Source organism: Furipterus horrens, unplaced genomic scaffold, assembly GCF_987537825.1.
Source record: "Furipterus horrens unplaced genomic scaffold, mFurHor1.1.pri manual_scaffold_11, whole genome shotgun sequence".
In the NCBI taxonomy this organism is placed as follows: domain Eukaryota; kingdom Metazoa; phylum Chordata; class Mammalia; order Chiroptera; family Furipteridae; genus Furipterus; species Furipterus horrens.
The window spans coordinates 2,857,109-2,883,335 of record NW_028327181.1 but is presented as its reverse complement, the minus strand read 5'-3'; the positions used below and the strand labels follow the sequence as shown (position 1 = coordinate 2,883,335).

General features: G+C 57.4%; 1 protein-coding gene across 1 annotated transcript; it reads right to left on the bottom strand.

Annotated features, from left to right (window-relative positions):
• On the bottom strand, positions 1–21,775 carry ABCB9 (ATP binding cassette subfamily B member 9). The gene is made up of 12 exons (XM_090291544.1): positions 21,678–21,775; positions 16,424–17,192; positions 13,845–13,959; positions 13,223–13,353; positions 12,169–12,374; positions 10,085–10,282; positions 9,245–9,373; positions 7,022–7,210; positions 6,395–6,568; positions 4,299–4,458; positions 1,647–1,783; positions 1–1,184 (listed from the first exon to the last, which is right to left on the bottom strand). The coding sequence occupies exons 2-12, from the start codon at positions 17,022–17,024 to the stop codon at positions 924–926; spliced, it is 2,301 nt and encodes a 766-aa protein (XP_090147670.1). The 5' UTR covers positions 17,025–17,192; positions 21,678–21,775; the 3' UTR covers positions 1–923.
• Positions 21,776–26,227: the final 4,452 nt, after the last annotated feature.

Below are 26,227 nucleotides of genomic sequence, written 5' to 3'. Positions count from 1 at the left end.
TCAGAGGTAGTACACTTTATTGACCAGGTTTTCCCAACATCTTGCAACCTCCCTGCAAAGCCAGACCCTGGACTTTCCCGCCATCCTGTCCACCGATCAGGGAAGAGATTGCATCTCCCAAACATCAAAGGGCCCCGGGACAGCAGACTGGGGTGGTGGGGGAGGGGACTGCCAGCCAGTGGGGTTTAGGGGGAGGGGCCGAAGCTGGGTGCTGGGCTGGGTTACCCCGAGGCTCCGCCAGACCTGACCAGCCCCTCACTCCCCCAGTTAAGGTTTGTAGTGGTTCACAGTGAGACTGGCTTAGATTTGGCAGGGCGGTGGGGACAGACAGACAGGTGTCTTCCAATCTCCCTGTCCACCCTGGGCCTGACTCATGAAGCTGGGAAGAGGGAGACAGAAAATCCTTTCCCCGTGTCCTCACTCGGGGACAGGGAAGTCCCTTCTCTCCAGGGGCAAAGGGTAGAGGCCTAGTTCCCCCTGACCTCCTCTAGTCTATTAGGAAGGCTCATTCACTCCTGGCTCAGAAGTTTCTAGAACATCTCAGTGACCTTGCCCACCATTACTCCCAATTAGAAAAAAAGTCTTTGAAATCTGGGAGTTGACTGGGGCCCATCAAACCGAGCAGTAAAGCACGTGGTAAGATCTTAGTGTAAAAAGGTGATGCTACCTTCTCTGAGAAGCCTGGGGAGATCTGACGGAGAGGCGCCCGGCGTCCCCACTGCCCAGACTGGAGGGAGTGGCTCATGGCAGCAGGGCCGGTGTGGCCCGGGGGACAGGAGGGGAACCAGGGCAAGATGCAGGAAGCAGGGACACGTGGGGCGTGGCCGATCGCCCTCCGTGCTGTGGGCCTGGGCTGGCCTCCCTGGCACATCTGCCAGGTGCGTGCGGGGCCTCTGCCCCACTGGGAGAGGCAGGGGCGACGGTCAGGCCCTGTGGCAGCCGTTGCCTGGTGGCTCGTTGTGGCCAACTGCGCGGTCCAGGGCGGGCTCGAGCCCCAGCATCTGCCGCTGCACCAGCCTGGCGTAGAGGCCGCCCTGGGCCAGCAGCTGCTGGTGGGTCCCCTGCTGCACCACGCGGCCTTTATCCAGCACGACGATGTGGTGGGCCCGCTCCACCGTGCTCAGCCGGTGCGCGATGATGAGCACCGTGCGCCTCTGCAGGTGGCTGTGGATGGCCTGCTGGATCTGCGGGGACAGAGGGCGGGCTCAGCCACCCGGGCTCGGGTCCCAGCTCTGCCGCCTCCCAGGGCTGCTTAACCTCTCTGAGCTCAGCTGCGCACTGGTAAAGCCAGGGCCTGCCCACAACCTGCAGCCTGGGCTTCTGTCCATGGGGACAGGGCTCCGTGCCTGACAGCAGGGGACGGGCTCAGTGAGTGACAGACAGACCCTCCCCTGGTCGGTTCCCGGGCTTCCTGCGCCACCCTCTTACCCTGGCCTTGGGTAATGGTCACATCAGTCCCAAAGCTCACGCCAAGAAAACCACCACCCTCCACGCCTCATCCTCCCTTGTGGCCCAAATCCAACTCCTAGCAAACCCTGCAGCCCCGTCTCCCCACTACCTCGCCGCCCGTCTCCCCACCCCTGCCGCCACGCCGGCCGCGGCCACGCCCAAGCCCGCCCCAGCAGCCCCCGCCGCCCGCCACTCACCAGGTACTCGCTCTCTGCGTCCAGGGCACTGGTGGCTTCGTCCAGGATGAGGACCGGTGGGTTCCGCACCAGAGCGCGTGCCACGGCCACCCGCTGCTTCTGGCCGCCCGACAGCTGGGCGCCCTTCTCGCCCGTCTCTGCGTGGCAGAGGGTCAAGTGAGCGGGAGGAGAGGCCAGGCAGCCCTGGGGGTGGCGAGACGCCCCCTTCCCCCTCTCCCTGCTGCCAGGGGACCCGCTGTCCGGGAAAAGTGTGGTCAAAGGCGCCGCTGGCTGGGATGACCCACGTTCAAACACTCACGGAAGGTTGCTCTCCCTCCCTGTTCGTATGAGGCGTCCAGATTAGGATGACCATTTTTACCCATTAGTTTGGTAAAAACCCAAATGTCTGATACTACTCTGTGCTGGTATGGCTGCGGGCAGACAGGTACACCCCCATCTCCCAGGACACGCGCAGCTGGTGCGGCCCCTATGGCTCCCAGTCATGGGCTGCAGGGCACACACCCCGTGTCCCTCAGTTTGCACTGTGCGCGTCTCTGGGTCCCAATTACAAACACACAACCCAGTGCCAGCAAACCCGCCTCTGTGAGCCCTCCCTACAGATCAACTTCCCACGCACAGCGACCTAGGCCCAGACTGTGCATGACTCACAGTTCCGTTGTTGCAAAGATAATAATAATAACGAAGACAAAACACCACTCAGAGGCCCATCAATAGGAAACCGAATGAAGTATTTATTAAGTAAGTTATTATAAAACTTGTGCACTGGAATGCTATGTAGCTGTTAAAAAAAAAAAAAAAAAAAAAAGACCGCAAAATCCAAAGCACGTAGGAGGAAGGAAACAGTAAAGATCAGAGTGGAAATAAACAAAACAAGAGTCTAAAAAAAGAAAAAGGAAAAGAAAAAGAGAAGATCAACGAAACTAAGAACTAGTTCTTTGAAGATAAACAAAATTGGTCAATCCTTAGCCAGACCTATAAAGAAGAGGGAACCCAAATAAATAAAATCAGAAATGAAAGAAGTCACAGCTGACATCAGAGAAATACAAAGGATTATTAAAGAATACTACAAACAACCCGAAACCAATACACAATGCATTTAAAAAAGGGCACTACACACAATTAATATGACAACAAATTAAACCACCTAGAAGAAATGGATACAGTTCTAGAAACAGACAGCCCTCCTAGACTGAACCAGGGAGAAACAGAAAGTCTGAACAGATTTCTAGCAATAAAATCGAAGCAATCACCAAAAAAACTCCCAACGAACAAAAGGCCAGGACCAGACGCCTTTGCAGGTGAGCTCCGCCCAGCATTTAACGAAGCGCTAATACCCAGCTTCTCAAACAATTCTCCCAAACTGAAGAGGACGCTGTGCTTCCGACCTCGTTCCACGACACCAGCATTATCCCGGTGCCAAAACCAGACAGAGATGCTGCAACAAAGGAAAACGACGGGCCCATTTCCCGAACAGAGTTGCAAAAGTTCCCAACAGAACATGAGCAAACCACATTCACAAGGGTCATACGCCACGATTCAGGGGCCTTCATTCCAGGCTGCGAGGACAGTTCAGTACCTGCAAGTCAACCAACGTGACACACCAAACACCAGCAAGGACAGAAATCAGACAGCCACGTCCACAGAGGCAGGAAAAGCATTCCCCCCCCCACCACACACCCCTACACACACCCAGGAACAAGGCCGCTCTCTAGGCACCAAGGTGACGGGCACTAAGGTACTGTGTTAAGTTTAAAAGGCCAGGTGCAGAGTAGAAGGTGCTGTTTCCTTTCTGGACAAGGGTGGGAGGAAATAAAATTATATCTTTATATTTGCATAAGGAAACTCCGGAAGGACATGTAAGGAACTAATAAAAGAAGCTTTGGCGTGGGCAGGAGGAAACTAGGGGTGGAGAGGGGGCCGGAATAAAGCTTTTCACTGTCTAACATTTTAGGTAGAGTTTTAGTTTGAAACATGTGAATAGCACCTTTGCAAGAGTAATGATGTGAAGTATATTAAATACTATATATAATATACATTATTCTATTAACTTTATTAAATTAGAATGATTGTATTACTATACTGCGGCGCACCTGAAGCCAAGCTGTATCGACTCCGTCTTTCCCTTGGACCCTTCAGCTGCGAAGAGAGGGGGGGTCTGCTGCATGGGCAACAGCAGACCCTCCATATTACCCTGCCCAGGCTCTGTAGCTTCAGCTTCACTGGAGAGGACACTCCAGCGTCATCGCAAGATGTCGATTCAACACGGGAGGAGACAGATACCGTGTCACTCCCGAGTCGGACTGCACAGCCATTCTCGGCGGTGCAGATAGACTCTTAAGAAGCTACACCATCGTCTCTCGAGACGGACAGCTGCCGACAATGACGATTACTATACAACGAGTGAATGAATGAATGTAATACATACTTATCACTTTTGAATAAGAACGTTTTGGAACCAGACAGAGACGGCTGTGCAGTGTCGTGAATGTACTACGTGAATGGTTCATGTGAACGTGGTCCCGTTCCCGCGCCGAGGGTTCCCCCTGAACAGCAGCGCCCGTGCGCCGGTTTTCAGCGCTCTGTGGGGAGCCACGCTGGCGAGGGGGGCCCGGCGGCCCCGCCCCCGCAGGAGGAGCCCGGCCCGGCGCGTACCTGTGTTGTATCCGTCCTGCAGCTCCATGATGAAGCCGTGCGCGTTGGCCTTCTGCGCGGCCTCCACCACCGCCTCGAAGGGCACGGCCGGGAGGCCGTAGGAGATGTTGTCTGTGATGGAGCGCGCGAACAGCACGGGCTCCTGGCTCACCAGGGAGATCTGCGGAGGAGGCGGTGGAGGAGCGGGGTGTGAGAAGCCAGGAACACGGCCAGCCAGCTGTCACCCGGAGGGCCACCAGCCCCAGGCCCCGCTGACGCCAGGGGCTCTCAGGCCTGAAATCTGGTCACGGCCTGCGCTCCCTGCCCCTCGGCCTCCCTGACCAACAGCCGATACACTCGCCGCTCTGGGCTAAGCCCAGTTCCCTGACCTCCGAGAGAGCTCGCTGTCTGCCCTGCCCTGGAACAGAGAGAGAAAGAAGTGGGTGTAGCTCTGTGAGTCTGTTCATTCCAGGACACGGGAGGGGACCACACAGCCCAGGCCACAAACTCCTCCCTCCCTTGTAAGACGACAATTTTCAGGAGCCCTTGTCCCGTCGTCCCAGGCTCCGGGACGCGGCCTACAGAAACGAGAGCATGGAGCCCAGTGTTATAACACGGCAAAGAGCAAGGTCACCGCCACCACCTAGTCGTCCGTTAGTTGGGGACTGGTTAATCACAGTGCAGCCATCGATCCAATGGCCACGCACACAGAGCAGGACTCTATTTTTCCTTTGAAAAACTCTATCTGTGTCTTTATATGGTGGGTAGGTATAGAAGGATAGAGAACAGGCTGAAAGGGACATTTACTAAACTGCTGCCTTGGTTACTTCTGCGGGGTGGAATCCAAAAGGTGCGGCGGAAGGGAACGCCCGTGACTTAATTACACAACTTTCTGAATACTGGGGAGCATGGTCGGATAGTCGCAATTTCCTGTTTTGGGTTCATGAAAATTAAAATCTTAAATTTAAATTAAAGAACAGGTGTTCACAAAGGAGAACATCCAAGTGGGGAACACACCCGTATGAAAGGGCACTTAATGTCTTGAGCCACCGGGAAAATGCAGAGACCACAATGCGCTCCCTCTACACACTCATCGCGCAGAAGTTCAGCACCGATAACACCCGCTGTCTGAGAATATTGAGTGTCTGAGCACGTCAGCGGTTGCAAAGCCTGGCTGCCCGGGGCGCTTACACAATGCTGGGGACGCACACACCCCAGACCACTTCCCGGCCACCTACCCCAGGTCATGTGCTCCTCTGTGGGCAGATTTCACAACCTGTGGCCTCTGCCACCACCCAGAGCTCTCGACAGAGTCTCTGTGCCAACGCTCGGGCTCCCAAGTGATTTAATGTGTGTGGCTCATGTCCACGGCACCCCCTTCCCCGTGGGTGGTCCCGGTGCAGTGTGCAACCTGAATGACCATCCGGGCATCACTGCGCTTACATCAGCGCAGCAGCAGGCAGGCGACCCCTTTTCTGAAAGGATCGATCGCCAAAGGCCGTGCGGTCACAAGAGCCTCCTCTAACCAGCAGAGGGGACATCACTGCGGAGTCACAGTGGCACAACCAGCCCGGTGGTCGTAACTACTAACGCTGGGGCTAGGGGTCCACTCTGGGAGGACAAGTCTGTGTGCACCAGGGAACAGGGACAACTGTGCACGTCAGAATTGCTGGCATCAGCAAACGCCAGGAATGCAGAAGTACATGATGGCACGTGTACATGGTGAGTCACCATCCAGCCACGGCCATGAATGAACTACAACCACAGCCTCAGACTGGTGGCTCACAAGTAAAGCCAAGGGAAGACGCAAGACCCAGATGCATACCCCGTCGCAACACCAGCCCGGAGTGCACGCCCAGGCGGAACGCAGCACTCGGGGACGGTAAAGCGAGCGCAAAGCGAGGGCCACGGTCGTCAAAGCTGGGAGAGCTGCTGCTTTGGGGGGGCCTGGTGGAGAGCCAGAACACCCTACTTCTGGACCTGGGAGGTGTGACGCCAGAGACTGTGCTTTGAACCACACGTGTCCCTGAGGCTCCTCCCTGCGCCTGTGCTGCGGCTCACTCGAGAGAAGCTGGGGCGGCGACGGGGCGGAGGGGGCAGCGAAGCCCAGCACGCACCACGCGGTGCAGGAACTTGCGATCGTAGGTGCTGATGGGCTTCCCGTCCAGCAGCACGCGGCCCTCCTCCAGGGGGTAGAAATTCTCCAGGATGTTGACGCAGGAACTCTTCCCGCTGCCTGAGGGCCCCACGAGCGCAGTCACCTTTCCTGGGGACACGCTGAAGGAGACGTTCTGCGAGGAACATGCAGACACAGTCAGTGTGGGGTCACTGGCTCAGAGGCTCTGGCCCTTCCCAGCCCACCCCATGAGCCTCTGTCATGGGTGGGTGCTGCTAGCTCCCGGAATGTCCTTTCTAGGATCGGGCAGCACTTTTATACTTGTTTCCTCTGCCTGGAATAATCTTTCGGCAGAGAGCCACCTGATTGGCTCCTGCTCCTTGTTTAAGTTTCAGCTCAGATGTTACCTCCTCCAAGAAGCCCTCCTTGACTGTTAGATCCCTACAGATGACTATCACACCACCCTTCTGTCAATAATCAGTTTTCCCCAACTACAGCCCAAACAGCATGCTCGCAGGGACTCTGCCTTGCGTATTCCCAGCTGTACTGCTGTGGCCTGGCGTGTGGGAGGCATGAGGGACGGGATGAAGGAAAGGATGATTTGGACAGGCCTTGAGCCCTCTCTCACCTGTAGGACTTTGGTGTGGGGCCGAGTGTGGTAGGTGAAGGTCACATTCTCAAAGTCCACGCGGCCCTCCACGTGGTCAGGGGCCAAGTTCCCGTCATGCACCATGGTTGGCTGCCGGTCAATGAACTCAAACACCTTCTCGGCGGCCCCCACGCCTTGCATCAGGCCACTATAGACAGAGCCCACGGACTGTGGGGAAGGAGATATGTTCCTGTCCCACCAACACCCCCGCTCCTGGGACATGCCCCACCCACGGTGCCAGGAAATGAAGGGGTGCAGAGAGAGCAAGGACGCAGCACCAGCTCTGGGGGGCCGTGGGAGGCTGCTGGGGCCCCCACCCGCTGGTTAATGACACTGATGAAAAATGAGGACAGAAGTAATAAATTCCGGCCCGTCAGGAGCCAGCGCCTTGCGGTCGCTGCAGTTAAAGCTCAGTGCCACCCAGCAGAGCAGATGTTACCACCCCCCAGAGGGGGAAACGGAAGTGCAGAGGAGCTAAATGAACCCGCCAGAATGTGGCAGAACAGGAACAAAGCCTTCCCCCTTCAGCTGCCAGCGTTAGAAAATTTCAGTGAAAAGAAGGGCCTTTGTTTATACTACACTTCTCCTTGGGTTAAAAAAAATATACATGGACAATACAAACGGGAATGATGATGATGATGCGTTTTGTGGAGCGCTTTGGCTACGCTGCCTGGTATAAGGTGGTGAACACGCAATACAACATACAGGTGATGTGTTAGAGAATTGTCTTCTTTTTTGCTGATGAGGCAACAGGCACAGAGAGCTCAAGTAACTTCCCCCAGGTCACACAGTGGGGAAGTAGCAGGGCGAGGACTCGAACCCAGGCATGCCTGGCTCTCCAGTTCAGGCCCTTAGGCGCTATGACCAGGCTGATGAAGTGACCAGTGTCACGGTCCTATGAAGACAGTGTTCAGCACCAAGGAAGCCCTCGGTATACTGCGGCCATGACTGTCATCCTCAATGTCAAGACATCATGATTGCTACAAAGAGCAGAAATTGCCCTCAGGCCCCTCATCCCAGAACCGACCATGGTGATCTGTGTTCTGTATCTTTCCAGTCCTTTTCCTATGTGTTTACAAACACATGCACACAACCCTGGCTGCTGTGGCTCAGTGGACTGAGCCCTGGCCTGTGAACCAAAAAGTCACCAGTTCGATTCCCAGTCAGGGCACAGGCCTGGGTTGCATGTCAGGTCCCCAGTTGGGGGCACATGAGAGGCAGCCACACATTGATGTTTCTCTCTCTCCCTTCCCCTCTAAAAATAAATAAATAAAATCTTTAAAAAAAATAACACATGCACACAATCATTACTAATTTGGAGATTTAAAAAGCTATGCAAATGGGGTCAGATTATCCCTGTTGCTAAGGGCCTAACATTTTTCCTTTTTTTGATCCTGTCTTTTTTATAATTCTCCCCCGAGAACAGGTCCATGGACCTCAGAGAGCGAGAGAGAGACAGCCGGTGACTGAGTCCGGTGTCACTACAGGAGTGACGGCGGCTCATGGGAAGGGCTGTCTGCAGCAGTGCTCCCTCCCCCGCCATCCTTAAGCTTTCCACCGGAGGACACTGAGTCCTGGTCTCTGTGCTGAGGGCCTGGCACGGGCAGAGCAGAGAGTTTGCCGGTCTGGGCATAAGCATCCCGGCTTTCTGCCTCAGGATCTGCTGGTGGGAAAGCCAAAGGAAGACAACCTGAAACGACCCTTGTTTTTCCCATGGTGCTGCGCTTTCGAGCAGACACACCTGGCTTTGAGCCCAGGTCCCCCACAAAGGTGCAGGGCAGGTCACTTCCTGTCCCTGGGGCTCTGTTTCCTCTTCTGAGAAATGGGGGCAGCCCTGAGACCTCTTCTGGCTCTCCTTTTTTTCCTTTTTGGGGGCACATCCGGGATGTCATGGCTCTCTTATGAGCATTTTTTAATTGCAATTACTGGGGTGGCATTGGTCACTAGAATTACATAGGTTTCGGGTGCATGATCTATGACACGCCATCTGTATGTTGTGTTGTATGCCCACCGTCTCAGGAGCAGTTTCTGAAATGACTTGTGTTGCTATGATTTGCCAGTTTTATCATCATGTTCTCACCCCTGCCTACTCCAGAAAGAAGCCCTGCACCCCTAGGACCCGGGAGCACCCCGTTTAGGTCCCTCTTCCCCACACACCCTTCTCTCTCCCCTGGACCCCTGCCCCGCAGGCCAGCCCCTCACCTCCATACAATCTCCCAGGACAAACTCGTAGATGATGAAGGAGATGAGGTTGCCGCTGGTCATCTGCCCGGTGATGACAAGGTGGCCCCCGTAGTAGAGGATGCTGACCTGGACCACCAGCAGCGTGAGCTGGACGCGGAGGGAAGCGGGCGTTGGCGCTCACCTCCCCTGGCCCCCCGCCAGGCTGCAGCCAGGCAAGGGCAGCTGCGGGCCCTTCGCTGTACCCAGAAGCGGCCGCCAGCAGCGGGCTCCCTTCCACGGGCTGGCAGCCGGCTGTCACTCACCCCTCACCCCGCCCCCGCTGCAGAGGTCCCCCAGCCGCAGTGGGCCCGCGGGCCTGGCTGAGAACAAGGCTTTCTTTGTGAGGCCCCGGCACACACGTCAGACCCCAAACTCTCAGCTAGGCCAAGGGGGAGCCGTAAGTCCTCGTTCTCATTGGGAAGAGCACGGATCAGAGAGGCCGAGTCCACTGGCTGAGGTCACACAGCGAGCCAAGCAGAACGGGGCAGTGAGGTCTCCTCACCCAACCAGCTGCCACAAAGAAGGGGTATCCAGGCACCCTTGCCTCCCCTCTGTCCAGTGGCCTCGGGGGGACTCCCCCCTTGGCAGGGTGTTTCCCCAGCTGAGAAAGCAGCAACCCCATGGAGATGTTCACCGGGAGGCTGCATTCTTTCCCAGGAAGCTTCTCCGTCACCAGCGGAGAGCTGGGACAGAGTCAAGTCAAGGGCGACCAGCCTGACACCCATGTGCATGGACCCAGCTCATGTCCAGGAGCACGGGACCCCCATCTCCGTGTCCCACCCCGCTGTGGCTGGTCCGCCCGGGGCCAGGCGCACGTACCCCACTGCCCCAGACGTAGTACGTGCAGGCAGCCGCCTCCTTCCTGTTCAGCTTGTACACCTGCTGCAGCTTCTGCGAGTACACCTCCGCCTCCGCCTCCTCGTTGGCGAAGCTGCGGACGGTCTTCATGGCACTGATGGTCTCCTCGGCCGTGTTGCTGGCCCTGGCCAGGGCATTCTGGACCTCCTTGGAGAGCCTCTACGGGCAGGAGCAGGGGTGAGGAGGAGACCCCAAAACTGGCAGCCTCGTTATCTACCTGAGCCCCCAGGCCTCTCTGGGCTGTTCTACCCTTAGATGGCACCCTCCATGCAGGGCATTCCAGGGACAAAAGGATGAGACCCAGATCCCATTCTCCCCGCTCTCCTTCCAGCTTGACCAGCTGGACTTCGAGGACAGACCTCAGCTGGGTGCTGGGAGTGAGCTCCCGCGGGACAGGGGGCTGACAGCTAACTCCTCTCCAGTACTCAGAGGAGGCTATGCGTGACCCATGTGGTTTTTGGTGATCCTTTCGGAAAAGAAGCCTCCTGCCTGCTGCTGCGCTGACGTAAATGCAGTGACCCCAGACGGTCATTCAGGTTGCACGTTGCACCAGGACCACCCCCTGGGAAGGAGGGCGCCATGGACATCAGCCACACGTTAAACCACGTGGGAGCCGGAGGGTCGGCGCAGAGACCCCGGGACTCCCAGCCGAGCTCTAGAAGGCGGCGGAGGGCACAGGCTATCAAGTCTGCCCGGATTGTGCGCGCGTCCCTGGGGACGGCTGAGACGTGGTTCCAAGGGTCGGACCCCCGGGCGGCTCTCCGCCAGAGCTCCGGAAGCGCGCCTTGGGCAGCGATGTCCAGACTTGGCAGAACTCCCTGCACCAATGCTCGCAAACCAGCCTGGGAGGTGCCCGAGAGGCCAGGCCTGGATCACGCATGAGCCTGTCCCATGACCTTTGAGTCACGCCAGCCACTGTAAGCGCGCAGTGTGCCCAGTACCTGGGGACCCGGCTGTGCCCCAAGTCACGCCTGGGGGTGAGCAGTGTGTCGCTTGTGGCCATGACTGGGTGGGTCCATTCAACACTTCCAGGTATGGGAAGGAGGTCCCGCCTGATTGGACTAGAGGCTGAACTTGAGGCGGGCCCGAGGTGTGCACAGAGGCGGGGCCCAGGGGAGCCACCGGGTTTCCTGCCAGCCCCAGGGGCTGGGCAGGCAGGAAGGCAGGAAGGGCGGGTGCGGAGCGCAGGAAGGGAGCTGGCTCCAGCTCCAACGGGAGTATTTACTGTTTGCACTCAGGGAGGAAAACAGGGAGGCCCCTGACCCAGCATGGCCCCCTGGGGAGGGGGGGCACTGCCAGAAAGCGACCTGTGGCTTGCGGGGAATGGAGGCATTGGAGCTGGCCTCAGGAGGAGCCCGCCCTTCCGGCCCGGGCAGGGGCCCCTGCCATTTCCCAACCAGCCTGGCGCTGCGGGGCTCAGGGGGGGCCGGGCGCACAGGCCCAGCCTGCCAGTAGCCGCACCGTGGCCCCAACCCCACGAACACACGCTCTACGGAAAGAGAGCAAACATCACGCAGAGCGAAACCGAAGTGCTCCCAGGGGCCTGTGCCCTCTGGCCCGTCACCTCCCTGCCCTCATGTCCTTTCCTGTCCCCTCACCCGCTGCACCAGCCACACCGAGGCCCCTCAAGCGCACGTGCCCACCCCAGGGCCTGTGCCCTGCCTGAGTCCCCCGCTGGAACGCAACGTGCTGCCCCAGCTCTCCACCCAAACGCCACCTCCTCAGAAAGGGCCACTGAAAGCCACAACTGCCCCCAATCTCTCTCCTTCTCACTTCATTATTCTCCTTAGCACTTACCTCTTTTACCACGTGATGCATTATTATTTATTCTCTTTATTTATTATGATGGGGATGATTTATCCTCTGTCTCTCTTACTAGAATACATGCTCCCTGAACACAGGAGCCTTATCTGTTTCACTGATATACCTTGGTGCTCAATAAATATTTATTGGCTGACAAGTCCTTCACTAGGCCCCCAGGGCCTGAGTCCCTTCTGAGGAGTCACAGGGCCCAGCAGGGGACAGGCGGGGACAGGCGAGCCTACCTTGTAGTACTTGCCATAGATGTTGGACACCATCATGATGATGGGGAAGCCCATGAAGGTGACCAAGGACAGCTGCCACGAGAGGCTGAACATGAAGACCACTACGCCCGTGACCTTGACCATGTTCCGCAGGAAGATGTTGATGTTCTGGGAGACCAGGTCGCTGACCATGGTGGTGTCCGAGGTGAGGCGGGAGATGAGGTCCCCTGGAACACAGGCAGCTCAGCTCCCGCTGCGGCGACGGGGCCACTGTGGGCAGGGGCGGGGGGCACTAAGAGGCATTGAGAGCCCAGGCCGCCCCCACCTTCTGGGGGTTGGGGAGGGAAGAAGAGTGGATGTCCCCTTGAGGCTTCTCTGAGCCCAGTGCTTGCCACCAGCCCTTGTGACATTGGGTCCCACAGCACAGAGGACAGGCTTAGGACTCGGTGCCGTGCAGGTTGTCTGTGACTGAGCTGGAACCAAACCCTGGCAGGGGGTGGCTCCCCTCTTCCCTCATACAGAAATAACAATCTGGGCTGAGACCCTTTTACCAGTCGCCGGGCACTGAGCTAAGGGCTTCCCAAGCCCACGGGATGCCTACTACCACGGCTCCCACGCCAGAGATGAGAAAACTGAGGCCCGGAGGTTGTGAGTGAGGCCGGTCTGTCTCAGAGCCTGGGGTCTTAGCCGGGGCCTGCCCTGCTCTGCCCTGCTCCCCCGCCCCGTTCACCCCCTAGGATCTGGGCCCCTTAGGCCACAGGCGTGGGCAGTCCTGGCCCTTGTGGTTCCCAGCAGGCAGTGAGAAGCAAGGCCTTGGCCGCTGCAGGGACCTCGGGCAGCCTGGCCAGGGTCCTGCAGTGGCCACAGCTCACACCAAAACCTCGGCCAGCTCCCCAGGGCTCAGGCCATCCAGAGGCCAGAGCCCGCCTCCTGGGACGAGTCCATGCTGAGCTGGGCGGTGAGAAAAGCCAGCAGGGCTGAGACCACAAACGTGCCCGCCCATTTTCTCAGCGTGAGGCAAGCCCACCCAGGCAGAGCCCAGCCCCAGGTTAGCCGAGGCCCCGGGAGGACCAACCTGTGCGATTCTCGTCAAAGAAGCTTGTCTCCTGAGACACCAGTGAGCGGAAGAGACAGTTTCGGAGGCGAATGTTCAGTCTGGCAAATATGAGGGTAAAAATGCCGCCCCGAATACCTGCGGCAAACGAGCTAATTGCAGATAAGAGATGTTACACATGGCACGACGTCCTTCCGACAGCCGAAGACCCACCCCGCTGCCCCTCCCGCCGCGGGCAGGCCTGGGCCACTCGCAGGGCGGAGACGAGGCAGGACCCCAACCCTGATCCCACTCCCAGGGCTCAGTCCCCAGCTGGAGCCCCCAAGGCGAGAGCCAAGAAGGGGCTGTATTTACTGGTGGCAAGAAACCCAACTTTGCCAGCCAGGCCCTGCTCCCTGCAGAAAAGCAGACAAGGCTGGCCCTTGTTCCCAACTTGGAAAACAGCCAGGGAGGCTGCAGGGAGGGGGAGCCCTGGAGGGGGGCGTGACATCTGTGCTGAGTCAGTCTGGTTGTTGGTTACTATGGTGACCAGCTGAGGGGCACTTCTTGGGCCTCTGGGGCTCATTTTCCCCTTAGGAGCTGCCCCTGACCTCAGTCCCCCGCTGTCGGCCTGGGGGTGGGCGTGAGGTTGTGAGCCAGCTACCTGCCAAGGGCCAGCAGACACATGACAATGACAGCTGTGCTGAACTGCTCCATGCTCTTCTGGATGACGATGCTGTCGATGGCCCGGCCGGTGTAGTAGGGGAGGAAAGTCTCTCCTGCCGGGAGATGGGGGGCTCAGAGGACGTCTGCAGCCAGGGGAGCCAGTACGCTTCTTCCCGAGCCCCCGGAAGCCCACATCCCACCAGCGAACTCCTCATCACAGTGGAGTCAGGGTGGGGGCCCCTGTACTGCTAAATGCCCCCCACTTTTCAAAGAGGGACACAGGAAGCATGGCTCTTCAGTCTGTACCGACTGCGTCAGTATTAACAATGGCTACCAGGCCCTGAGCCACGGAGCCGGAGCTGCGGAGCCACGGAGCCGGAGACACAGAGCCATGGAGCCATGGAGCCGAGCCACGGAACCACAGAGCTGTGGAGCCACGGAGTCACAGGGACACGGGGCCACAGAGCCCGGGAGGCATTTCATGCCCTCAGCACAGACACAGGCTTGGAAGTGGGTTGGCATCCCATGTCATAGCAGGGGAGCAGGGAGCCAAGAAGCCGCCATGACGATGATGCTTGCCCAAGCTGATGGACGCCAAAGTTCACTTCCTTCTGGTTCGGAGCATGCTGGGAACCACCACCCACGCCCCTTGGGGGAGCACTTCATGGTTTGCTGTATTATTTCTTGCCCATTTGTTGTATTACATCTTCACAACAATCCTGGGCGGGGGTGGGGAGAGCGGGTCGAGAGGCGATGTCACCCCCATTTCACAGAGGTGGACTGGGGGACTCGGAGGGGCTGAGTAACTTGCCAGAGGCCACACAGCAACTAAGAGGAAGGGCCAGGACTCGCCCCAAACCAGCTTCCAGTATGGAGGGGTCTCTTCTTGCCCCCTCCCTCCCCAAAGTCCGGAATGCCCACTGTCATCTTATGGAAATGACGGACACAGAACGGAATGTCATCACCCCAGGCTGGGTCCCCGGTTTTCCCTGCAGCTCTTCCCCCAGGCCACGGCCTGGCTGGGGCTGGGCACACAGGAGGCGCTCAGTCACGGCCAGGGCACAAACAGCGCGCGGGCGCCCTACGGGACTGGCGCAGCTGGGACAGCGAGGCCTTCTGTGGGGTTCTGGTGCCCTCTGCTGGCGCCGGCACAGGGACCGGAAGGTGGCAGCCTAGAGGGCCTCAGTCCCCGCGGTCCTGAGCCAGACAGAGTCTCCACCGGAGCTGGAGTTCTGCATCAGTTTACCCGCAGGAGAGAAACGGTCATCACGAGCTCCAGCAGCACTCTGACCCCAGCAAGCACCAGTGAGTGCCAGTGACAACCGTGACGCGTTGACTGGCCCTTCCGGGGCACGGCGCTGTGCTGAGCAGACCCTCCTGTCCAATCTGCACAAAAACCACGTGAAACCCTCCCTTCCGTCAGCAAACCCTGCCAGCTCCACCCTCAAACCACTTCCAGAATCCGACCACTGTTACGGCCTCTACGGCCCTGCCTGGTCCAAGTGGCCGGCCTGGCCTGGCTGGCCTCCCTCAGGGGCGACTCCTGGCCCCCGCTCCCGCCCTCACTCCCTCAGTCTCTTCTCCGCCCAGCGGACAGCAGAGTCTGTGAACCAGAGTCAGACCGTGTCGTCTCTCAGCTCCAAACAGCCCAGCGGCTCCCGTCTCATCCGGGATAACGGTCCAAGTCCTCCCGGCGGCCAACGGCGCCCTGCCCCATTGGACTGCTGTGGCTGGTCACAAGCCGGAGAAGGGACAGGGCTGGGCTTGGACCCAGGCCTTGACGTCCCCAGAACCTGTGGCGTGCCTCCCTGCAACGTCACCGGCCCACCCACATGGCTAAAGTGGCACTTTCAGACTATTTGGACCCCCAGTAATACATTTGTCATCACACGGGCACATGAAACTGAAAGGAACATCTCACGAAACCACACTCAATCTTACCACAGATGACACGCTCGAATGGTCTCTAGCCTACCCTGCCTCGTTACCAAAAAATGCTTGGACTCAGAGCCCCCGCCTCCAGGAAGTGGAATATTATGCCGCCAATAAAAGGACAAGGTACTGATTGGGAAAATTCCAGAATACACTGTTAAGTAAAAAAAGCAAGACACCAACTAGAGTGTAAGAGACGGGGCAAGGAACGTGTTCTTATGTGTTTGGAGCCGCATAGAGATACACTGAAAGCCCCGGCTGCTGTGGCTCAGTGGATTGAGCGTCGGCCTACGAGCCAAGTGTCGCGGGTTCGATTCCCAGTCAGGGCACATTATTATGTTGCATGTCAGGTCCCCAGTTGGGGACGCGAGTGAGAGACAACCATACAGTGATTAAAAACAAACAAAAAAAAAAACTGAAAACATATACGAGAAATGAATCGAAGCCGTTTCCTGCCCACGTGGAAGTTTCTGGGCTCTTTTCCTCTAGTTAGCTCGGGGGGTCAGGGCAGTCAGAGGCGGAGTTAGGGACAGTTTGATGTTTGAACCGTGTAAGTAAAGGCTGGAATTCAAGAGGGAAGAAGTGGTGATCGCCCCAAACAGCGGGTCTCCCGGGTGCCCCCAGGTCCCGCGGGTGCTCACTCACCCAGAGCCGCGATGATGAGGAAGAAGGAGGCCGCCACGAGGAAGGCCACGTCGGGCTTGGTGTAGGACAGCAGCTTCTGCAGCGTGGGCCCCGACGCCTGCTCAGCCCGCGGCTGGTGCTCCCCAGGGAGGGCCTCCGCCTCGGCGCCGGCCCCCCGCTCCAGGGCCTTGGCGCTCGGCCGCACCGTGGACAGCAGCCACCAGAGCAGGAAGGAGGCCGTGAGCGAGACGTAGGTCCACACGAAGAGGGCCCAGAACCACGGGTCCCGCACCGGCCGGCGGACCTCGGAGAAGAGCAGCAGCTTCACCACGGTGTAGATGCCCGCGAGCAGGCACACGAGGGCGATGGCCGTCCGCGAGGCCCGCAGCCGCCGCGGCCCCAGCGCGCGGTTCTTGGCCACGCCGATCGTGGCGCCCAGCAGCAGGCAGCTGCGGTACAGGCAGGCCGCCCAGAGGTCCAGCACCGAGTCGAAGACGTTGAAGTGGCGGATGTCCTCCAGCAGGCTGCGGTCGAGGTGGCTGAGGACGTAGATGGCTGAGGTCACGCTGACGTCTGTGCTCATGAAGGCCAGGGTCACGACCACGGCCTTCCACAGCTGCATCCTGCTGGCTGGCGGTGGGCAGGCACGGCGGGGGGCGGGGGAGGGAGGCAGGCTCCGGCTCACAGGGGCCACGCCATTGCCTGCGGGGCGAGGGGCTCCGGTTTGCCACTGGCTGGCTGTGTGGCCTTGAGCAAGTCACTCGGTACCTCTGAGCCTCGGTTTCCTCATCTGTAAAATGGCAACGAAAGAGAACTGACTTCACAGGGGTGCTGGGAAGATTCCAGTCATTCAAGGACTATTTATGGAGCACCCTCGCGGGCCAGACTGTCCCTTGCACTGGGGATTGAACAATGAACACAAATAACACAGATCCCTGCTCTTGTGCAGATGAGACAGTGATGCTGGACTTCGATAATACACAGTAAGTGAGTGATACAGTATGTCAGAGACAAGGGCTGGGGGGGCGGGGGGGAGTGGCGTAGGGGACAGAGGGCCATGCGGGGAGGTGAGGGTGATCTTCAGCAGGGGTGTCAGCCGGGGAGGACTGTGCTGTGAAGGTAACATGGGCAAAATCGGAAGAGGCGAGGGCGTCCGCCGTGCGGATGCTGAGGGAAAAACATCTTGGGTGGGTGGAAGGGACAGTGCCGGCACCCTGAGGCAGGGCTGCGCTGATGTGCTTGAGGGGGACGGGGAGGCCCCACAGGGTCGGAGAGCTGAGGGGCAGGGGCCTGGAGGACTTCGCAGACGAAGTTGAAATAAGCGAAGAGTGCGATAAAATGGTCGCTGTTCTTACGACTAATACTGTCGGTAGTTTCTCCGAACCTGCTTCTTCACTGGGGAAACAGCAGCATGAGCCTCGGTTCTGGCTCAGCGCCTGGCACGTGATAATTCTGCTGGTTGGCATCACCACATACAGTGGGGACTTAGTGAACATTTGCTCACCTCTCTCTTCCCCAAATAAACCTTCACCTTGGTGGCCGCAGGCCCTAGCCACCCGGGGACTTTCACATGTGCCTGGAAGTTTCCAGAACCTTTTCTTCCAGCCCAGGTTGGCCCTCACCCCCAGCCCTAGGCCCTTTTGGTTTTCTGGAGCTTGATATTTGCTATTGAGCCTCTCGGGACTCAGCCAGGGCCTGGGAGACGCGAGGGGGTGCAGGGCACCGTGGGACATGGGGCCGGGCTGGGACGTGCCTCTGAAGGCTGCCTCTTGACCTGGTTTCGTCCTTTCCTCCTGGGGTCTTTCTCGTCTCATTCACAAAGTGGACGCAGCTCTGGCGTCTCCAAGGAGAGGGGTGAGGCATGGGGCAACAGGAGGGGTGACTGAGTCGGACCTGGGAAGGGGGGGGCCAGCCTGAGAGCTCATCCCCCACAGCTCTGGTGCCCCAACCAGTGACAGAAACCCTACAAAATGCCACGGGGCCAGTGTCACCACGTCCCCATTTACAGTTGGGGAAACTGAGGCACAGAGGGGCAAAAGCATGTGCCCCGGTGTCACGCCACCAACAACGGCCCGGGCCAGGCCCTGAGCCTGTATAGGAAGGGTCCCAGCACCCGACTCTCCAGCCGGGCACACGGCAGGCGCCCGGTCCATACACACGGTCGGGTAACACAGCCCCCACTTGGAGACGGCCCTTTGCACCGCCTTGTGCTTCAGGCGGGCTTGCTCGTTTTAATGAATCATCCCGGCTCCTCCGAGATGTGTATTCTCACCACCCCTGTTTGGCAGGTGGAGAAAAGGAGGCTCAGAGAAGTTACTAACTGGCCTGAGATCACACAGCTGGGATGCGGACCCAGAACCATCGAGCCCCAGCGTCTGGGCTCTAAACTGCTAAGCGAACACGCTGGTCAACAGAACAAGGGCTAACCCAGAGGCCGGTCCAAGGAAAGTAGTGTCTATGCCAGAGGGGGTCAGCCAACTATGACAATAAGGACCACGGCAACAGGGACGGGGACCACGGCTGACACTTACTGAAGGTGACATGAGCCTGGCACTGCTCTACACGGTGTACATGTGTTAACACGCACAAGAATCCCTTGAGGAAGGTTCTATTGTCACCCCCATTTTCTGGTTGAGAATACTGAGGCACAGAGAGGTTAAGTGACCTGCCTGAGGTCACACAGCTAAGAAGTGGCAGAGCTTGATGTGAACCCAGGCCAGAGAGTTCCAAAATCTGTGCTCTCAGCTCTAAATTCTTGCTCCTTTGAAACAGCCTCTCCTGATGATGCTGAGGAGGGCCCTGAGGTGCAGAGAGGACCCTGGGCTGTGATGGTCCCCAAGCCTGGCCTTGTCTGTACCCCAGCACTTCAGGGAGACTCAAGCCCATCCCAGGGAAGGCAGTTGCCTTGCCAGCAGCTGCCCCTCCAAGGGAAGCCAGGGCTAAGTGGGACCAAGGACAGGGGAGGAAGCAGATGTGGGGGCAGGGGACAGACACCCCCTGCCAGCCCTTGCTCTGCCCCCCAGCCCTCGCCGGGCTACCAGTTCAGCTCCTGCCTGCTGCAATGCAGAGGCCCGGGGAGCCGGTGTGTGGGTGAGCGCGAGTCGGAGCCGAGGGAGTGACGCTCTCGGTCTGGTGCTGTGCCAGGCCTCCTGGCCAAGCCACTGCCGGCCGGCTGCTCGGCCCCCCTCTCGGTGGGCACAGGGAGTCCCTCAGCCCCCAGAAAGGGGCTGGGGTTCCGAAGTAGGACAGGAGGCAGATCTGTCAGAGACCAGCCCAGGGGCTTGGCCAGCTCTCCCTGCCCCCACTCCCGGTCACTGGGGGACTTCCTTCTGACACCCCTGCGCTTTGGGTCAGGTCAGCCCCATTGGACAGCCGCCCGCCCGGGAGGCCCGGTTGTTTATCTCACAGAAGTAAACATGCTGCACGCCAGCTTCACAGGCTCTCTGAGCCATGTTTTACAGATGGGGAAACGGAGGTCCAGGCAGGGAGGAGTGAGGCTTGTCTAGGGTCACCCCGCAAGCTGGAGGCAGAATGGGAGGAGCAGCAGGGTCCCCAGCTCCCAAGTGCTGAGTCTTCCTACTCCAGGCTCTGATAGAGCAGAATCCAACTCAGGTCAGGTTACAGCCCTCGGTGGGGACAGGCTGCCCAGTTATTTTTCAGGTTACTGAGCAGCAGGGTGGAGGAGACATGACTCCCAGCCGAGACCGTGATGAGGGGCAGAGGGGAACCGCAGGGCTGCTTGGGGGCATGTCCCTTCTCCTTCTGCCTGACCTGGAGGACCCAGCCAGGTGAGGCTGGAGGGCAGATCGTGAGCATATGGGTGATGTGCTCATCCAAGGGACAAGGACAAGGTGGTGGCCAGGGGTCAGAGCAGACACAACCCAGGGCCTAGCATGACCCAGGAAGCAGGGGCAACTCGCTTTGACCCCAAACACAGGATTAGCAAGGGACCCCATCCTTGCGGGGGTCCGTCAAAGGCTTTTCTTCTGAGTAGAAGAAACGGTGGTTGGGGCACCTGCAGCCGTCAGAGCTCACAGGGCAAGTCTGGAACAGCCAGGAGATAATAAATAACAACTACCGTTCAGCTCAGACAGTTACCGTGTAAGGAGTGTTACTAAGTGCAAGTGCGTGGGCTCAGTGCCTGGCACCTCTCAGTCAATCGGTGCCACCACCCCAGGGCGGGCGGCTCTCACAGCTATCACCCCCATTTTACACTTGGGGGACAGACATGCAGAGATGAGGCCAAGGCGGGACAGAACCCCAACACTTCACTCTCTGGGTGGGCCCTTGCCCAAGGAAAAGGGTCCCCAAGGATGTGCGTGGCCCAAGCGGTCAGGTCATCCGTCACCTGGTGAACTTTTCACCCCATGCGGTGACTCATTGCCCTCTGGTGGAAAGGCCCACTCGCTGCTCAGTGAACACTGGGGGGCTGAGGCCAGGTGTGTGGGGTGGCGTCACCGTGGGGTCTCCAGACACATGGGCAGGACCGGGCTGGGTGCACCTTGTTCCATCCTGACTCCTACCCTTGCTGAGCTGGGACTTAAAAGTCGTCCCGGGTACCTCGTAGCTCTAGGTGGGGCACAGTGCGGAGGTACCGCGGCCTCCCTGCAATCCTGCTCTTGTCACCTGGCACCTGTCCCACCTGAAGAAGGAAATAAAGGCCAGCCTTCTCCAGGGGTGCGACAGTGGGCGGAGGGCAGGTGTGGGGAGGGAGCACCCTGTTTTAACAGAGACACAGAAGCCAGGGAGGGCCTGGAACCCACAGGCCCCACTGCCAGGGGAACGCAGGAGCGCGGGCAGCGCAGCGCCCCGGCCGGCGGGGCAGACGGAGGAAGGGGCTGCCAAGGTCGGCAGGCCCAGGAGGCCGCCAGGCGCTCAGAATGTGCGGCCGGCTCCGCTAGAGGGTGGCGGGGCGCGGGTGCGGGGGAGCCCTCCGAGGACGAGCCCGGCCGATCCCGGTGCAGAGCCCTCCCAGGATCCTCTCCCAAAGGCATCCCCACCATTTTCTAAGAGGCGGCAGCGCCCGAGGGGTTAAAAAAATGCAACATTCACCCTGCGGGCGAGGAAGGGATGCTGCAGGAGCCGGTGGCGGGGACCTGCGGCCGTGAGCGCGCGGGTACAGAAGCGGGGGCCGGGGCGGCTCTCAGGGAGCTCCCCCCTGCAGCGGAGATGCCTGCTCCACCCCGGGGACAGGGGCACCCAGACGCCCCCCGCCTGCGCCTCGCTTGGCACCGGGTCGGGGGTCCCGGGCGCCGCGCTCTCACTGCTGCCTTACCTGGCACCAGGTAAGCCGTGAGGAAGGGGCGCAGGCCCCGCGTCGCTCATTGGAGACTGCGCCCGGCGCTGCGCTCGCTCCGCTCCTCCCGCCTCCCGCCCCGGCTGCGCCGCGGCAAGGTCGGAGCCAACGGGCCGGCTGACCGGCGGGGCGGGGCGGGGCCCCCGGGGGCGGGGCCAGAGAGCGGCCCGCCCACCTGCGGCGAGCCCCGCCCCCGCGCGCTCGGAAACGGCCTCACCTGCCAGAGGCCCTGTTCTTTAAGGGGCCTTTTTCTTTGGAGGGTGGGTGTTATGATCCATCAGTCCGTCTGTCCGTCCGTCCATCCATTCAACAGATACTTTCCCAGCACCTACTATGTGCCCTGCACTATTTTAAGCGTTTGAGATAGAACAGTGAACAAAACAAGACCCCTGCTCTTCCGGAACTGACATTCTAGTGAGGGACTCAGGTGATACGCATAATAAATAACATAATAAATAAGCCAATTATATGTGCTAGAAGGGGATACATTTTATGGAGAAAAATAGAGCAGAGTAGCGGGGATCGGGAGAGGGGAGGCAGCACTAGGTACTGAGCGCTGGGTGCTAGTTGCCGGGTGCTTGGGATACAGCTGCATGTGAAAAAGAGACAGGAAACTCCCGTCCTGTGGAAGCGGGGGACAGAAAGTCAACAAATAAATACATAGGATGGTCTCTGGTGCAGGAAAGTACTGGAAAAGAAATAAAACTGTGTGCGGCAATGGGAGGGGCCATGGGCTCCTTCACCTGGGAATGGCCCTCTGAGAAAGGGGGCCGGTGAGAAGGGGTGAGCCCTGGGGAGGTCTGGGGGAAGAGCATTCCAGGCGAAGGGGACTGCAAGTTGAAAGGCTCTGAGGTGGGGGCTTGCCTGGCCTTTTAGGAGCAGGAAGGTCAAGGCCAGACAGGCAGCAGGTGGGGCAAGATACCTCCACATCCCTCATCCACGGTCAGAGGCTCAAAGTGCTCTCTCATCTAAAACAGCCTCTGCTGGTCGCATGGGACAGCCTCCTTCAAGGGGGACTTGGCAAAGTTCGTTGTTTTTAAACGTACTTTTTTTTTAAAACCCCAGTGGGGAGCAAACATATTGGCTTGTGGATAGTTACTATAGCAGCAAAAGTCTGGAAATAACCTACATATCCTTCCATAGGGAACTGGCCAAATTATCACAGAGCACTGCTCAACGGAATACCCTGTAGCGGTGGAAGCAAATCCATGGACCTATCTACAGGCAAAGCTACATAACGGTATGGGATGCCCTTCTAAATACACTGGGTAAAAGCAAGGGACAGAATAAAGCTGAAGTAGGTTACTGTTTGTGCAAACCCGAAAGCAAATATTTGATGATACCTGAAGAGCCCTTCCTGGATGGATTATCCACGCGTTAGAGTGACCCAGCGCTGGGTCCAAATCCAGGCTCTGTCCTCTGTGCTGTGTAAAAAAAGCCAGCACAATGTTGAAGGAGAAAAACAAAGTCAGGCCTGATGTGACCCGACTTCAAGACTTACTGTAAAGCTACAGTGATCCACACAGTGTGGCGTTGACCAGAAAACACACAGATCGATGGAACGGAATAGAGAGCCCAGAAATAAACCCACGTCAATACAGTCAGCTGATCTCTGACAACGGACCAAAGGCACTACAGCAGAGCAAAGAGGTTTTTACTTATTTTTTCAACAAATGGTGCTGGAAAAACCGAACATCCACATGCAAAAAAAACAAAAAAAAACAAACAAAAAAAAAACGCTAGACACAGTCCTTACACTTTCAAGAAATTAACTCAAAATGAGTCAGAGACCTAAACTGTAAAACACAAAACTATAAAACTCCTAGAAGATAACACAAGAGAAAATCTAGGTTTTCTTGAGTATGGAGATGATCCTTTAGACACAACACCAAAGGTCCAGTCCATGAAAGAAATAATTGATAAGCTAGACTTCATTAAAATTAAAAACTTCTGCTCTGTAAAAGACACTGTCAAGAGAATGAGAAGACAAGCCACAGACGGGGAGAAAATATTTGCAAAACATATATCTGAAAAAGGACTGTTATCCAAAATATACAAAGAACTCTTACAACTCAACAATAAAAAAAGAAAAAAACTTGATTTAAAAAGAGGCAAAGGACCTAAACAGACACCTCAACAAAGAAAATATACACATGGCAAATAAACCTATGAAAAGATGCTCAACATCACGTGTCATTAGGGAATTGCAAATTAAAACAGCAGTGAGATCCCACTTTATACCTAATAGAATGGCCAAAGCCCCAAAGAGCGACCCGCCAAATGCTGGTAAGGGCACAGAGCAAGAGGGACTCTCACTTGTTGCTGGTGGGGAACGCAAAATGGTACAGTCCCTTTGGGGTGTGGTTTGCAGCTTCTCATAAAACTAAACATACTCTTGCCAGAGAGTCCAGCCATCATGCTCTTTGGTATTTACCTAAATGAGTTGCAAACGTATGTCCACAGAAAAAGCTTTCCGTGGATGTTTATAGCAGGTTTATTCATAATTGTCAAAACTTGGAAGCCACCAAGATGTCCTTCAGCAGGTGATGGATAAACTGTGGTCCATCCAGACAATGGACTATTACTCCCTGATAAAAAGAAATGAGCTATCAGGCCGTGAAAAGACATGAAAAAACCAAAAATGCTTATTTACCAAGTGCAAGAAGCCAGCCCGAAAAGGCTCCATGCTATGGAGACAGTAAAAAGATCAAGGCGCTGGGAGTGGGGAGGGACGAACCGACAGAGCACAGGGGACTTTGCAGGCAGTGAAGCTATTCTGTGTGACACCGCCGTGGCGGATGCACATCCCTCTACACTGTCAGAAACCACAGACCACACACCTCCAAGGCCGACGCTAATGTGTACTGTGGACTTTGGGTAATCACATGTGTCCGTGTGATTTAATTGATTGTAACAAACATCCCTCTCTGGGACAGGAAGTTGATAGTGGGGGAGGCTCTGTGTGTGTGTGTGTGTTGGCGGGGTGGGGGGGTTGGGGGGGAGCAGAGAGTATCTGGGAAATCTCTGCACTTTAAGTTCAGTCTTGCTGTGAGCCTAAAACTGCTCTAAAACGTCTACGAAAATGGTTAAAATGGTAAATTTTACATGACGTGTGTTTGATGGCAACAGAAAAGAAGAATGCTCAGAGCAGCCTCATTCGTGACATCTCCAAACTGGAAGCAACGCAAATGCCCAGCAGCTACAGCAGGGCTCAGTGACTGGTGGGACAGGCACCCCTGGGGAAGACTATGCAGCCGTGAAACGGAACCAACTGCTGCTACACACGCCCCAGAGGAATCTCAAGGGCACGATGCTGAGTGCAAGAAGCAGTATGCGAAATAATACTATATGGTTTCATTTGTATCAAAGTCAAGAACAGATCTTTGCTCTTAAAACCTGCGAGAGATGGGTAGGGACTAGGATGAGGAGGCATGGGGGAGCCTTTCTGTGAAGCTGGAATGTTCTGTTTTGGATCTTGTTGTCTAGTTTGTGAAAATTCACCAAACGGTACACTTATGATTGGTACCCTTTTGTCTAGGTGCTCTGTGTTCATTCAAAATATACACACAGGCGTACACACACACACACACACACACACACACTACCCGTGCTACTCTGGAACCACATAGGATGGGTGTTCTAGTTCTCACTAGGTCTATGGCCCTAGACAGGTCCCCCTGCGCTTCACTGAGCCTCAGTTTCCTCATCTGTAAAATGGAGGTAATACAGATACCTCATGCAGTTAATAAAAATATGTCACTGAGGGCTGCGAGTCACGCTGATTTGGTGTTTCCTGTTAACATTATTCTTGCTGCTGTACTTGTTGGTGACTGAGCCCAGCCCGGGGCGGGGTGGGGGTGGGGACGCTGTGAGGAGGAGCGGGGCCACAGGGAGGGCCAGTCCAAGCTGACGAGTGGAACAGGCTCATCTTGCAGACTGCTGCAAAAGGGAGAAACCTGACCGAGCGGGGGAGGCTCGCCTGCCGGGGGACAAAGGCAGTTAGGGGGACACCGAACATCAAGCAGGGGAAATGCATCCTTTCCTGGAGAGAAGGGCCCCTTGCTATCGCTGGGCAATCAAGATGCCCGTGAAACTTTAAACACCTACTCAGGCCACACGGCTCTGGGCTGGGGAGGTGGGTTCCTGAGGAAGCCTGGGACCTGCAGAAGGCTTGGGCTGGACCTAGGGTCCCTGTGGCCCACTGACTGATTTTATGCCTGAGTTGGGGAGGGGACACCCATGCAGACTGGGCTGCCCCTTCACAGACGACCCAGCAGTCAGGTTTGAGTTCCATTCTGGACTCTACCACTTACAAGTTGTGTGACCTCGGGTGTATCGTTCGGCCTCCCTGAGCCTCATTTTCCATGTCTGTAAAACGGGGGTAGTTCCTATCTCTTAGGGTTCGTTGTGAGAACGAATCAGCTTCCCTCGGCACGGAGGGAAAAATTCCAAATGTTAAGCGTGTCCTCCTATGCCCGCTGATTGGGCCCCAGTACCACGTGGGCCCCTTCCCTGCGGCTCACCCTCTC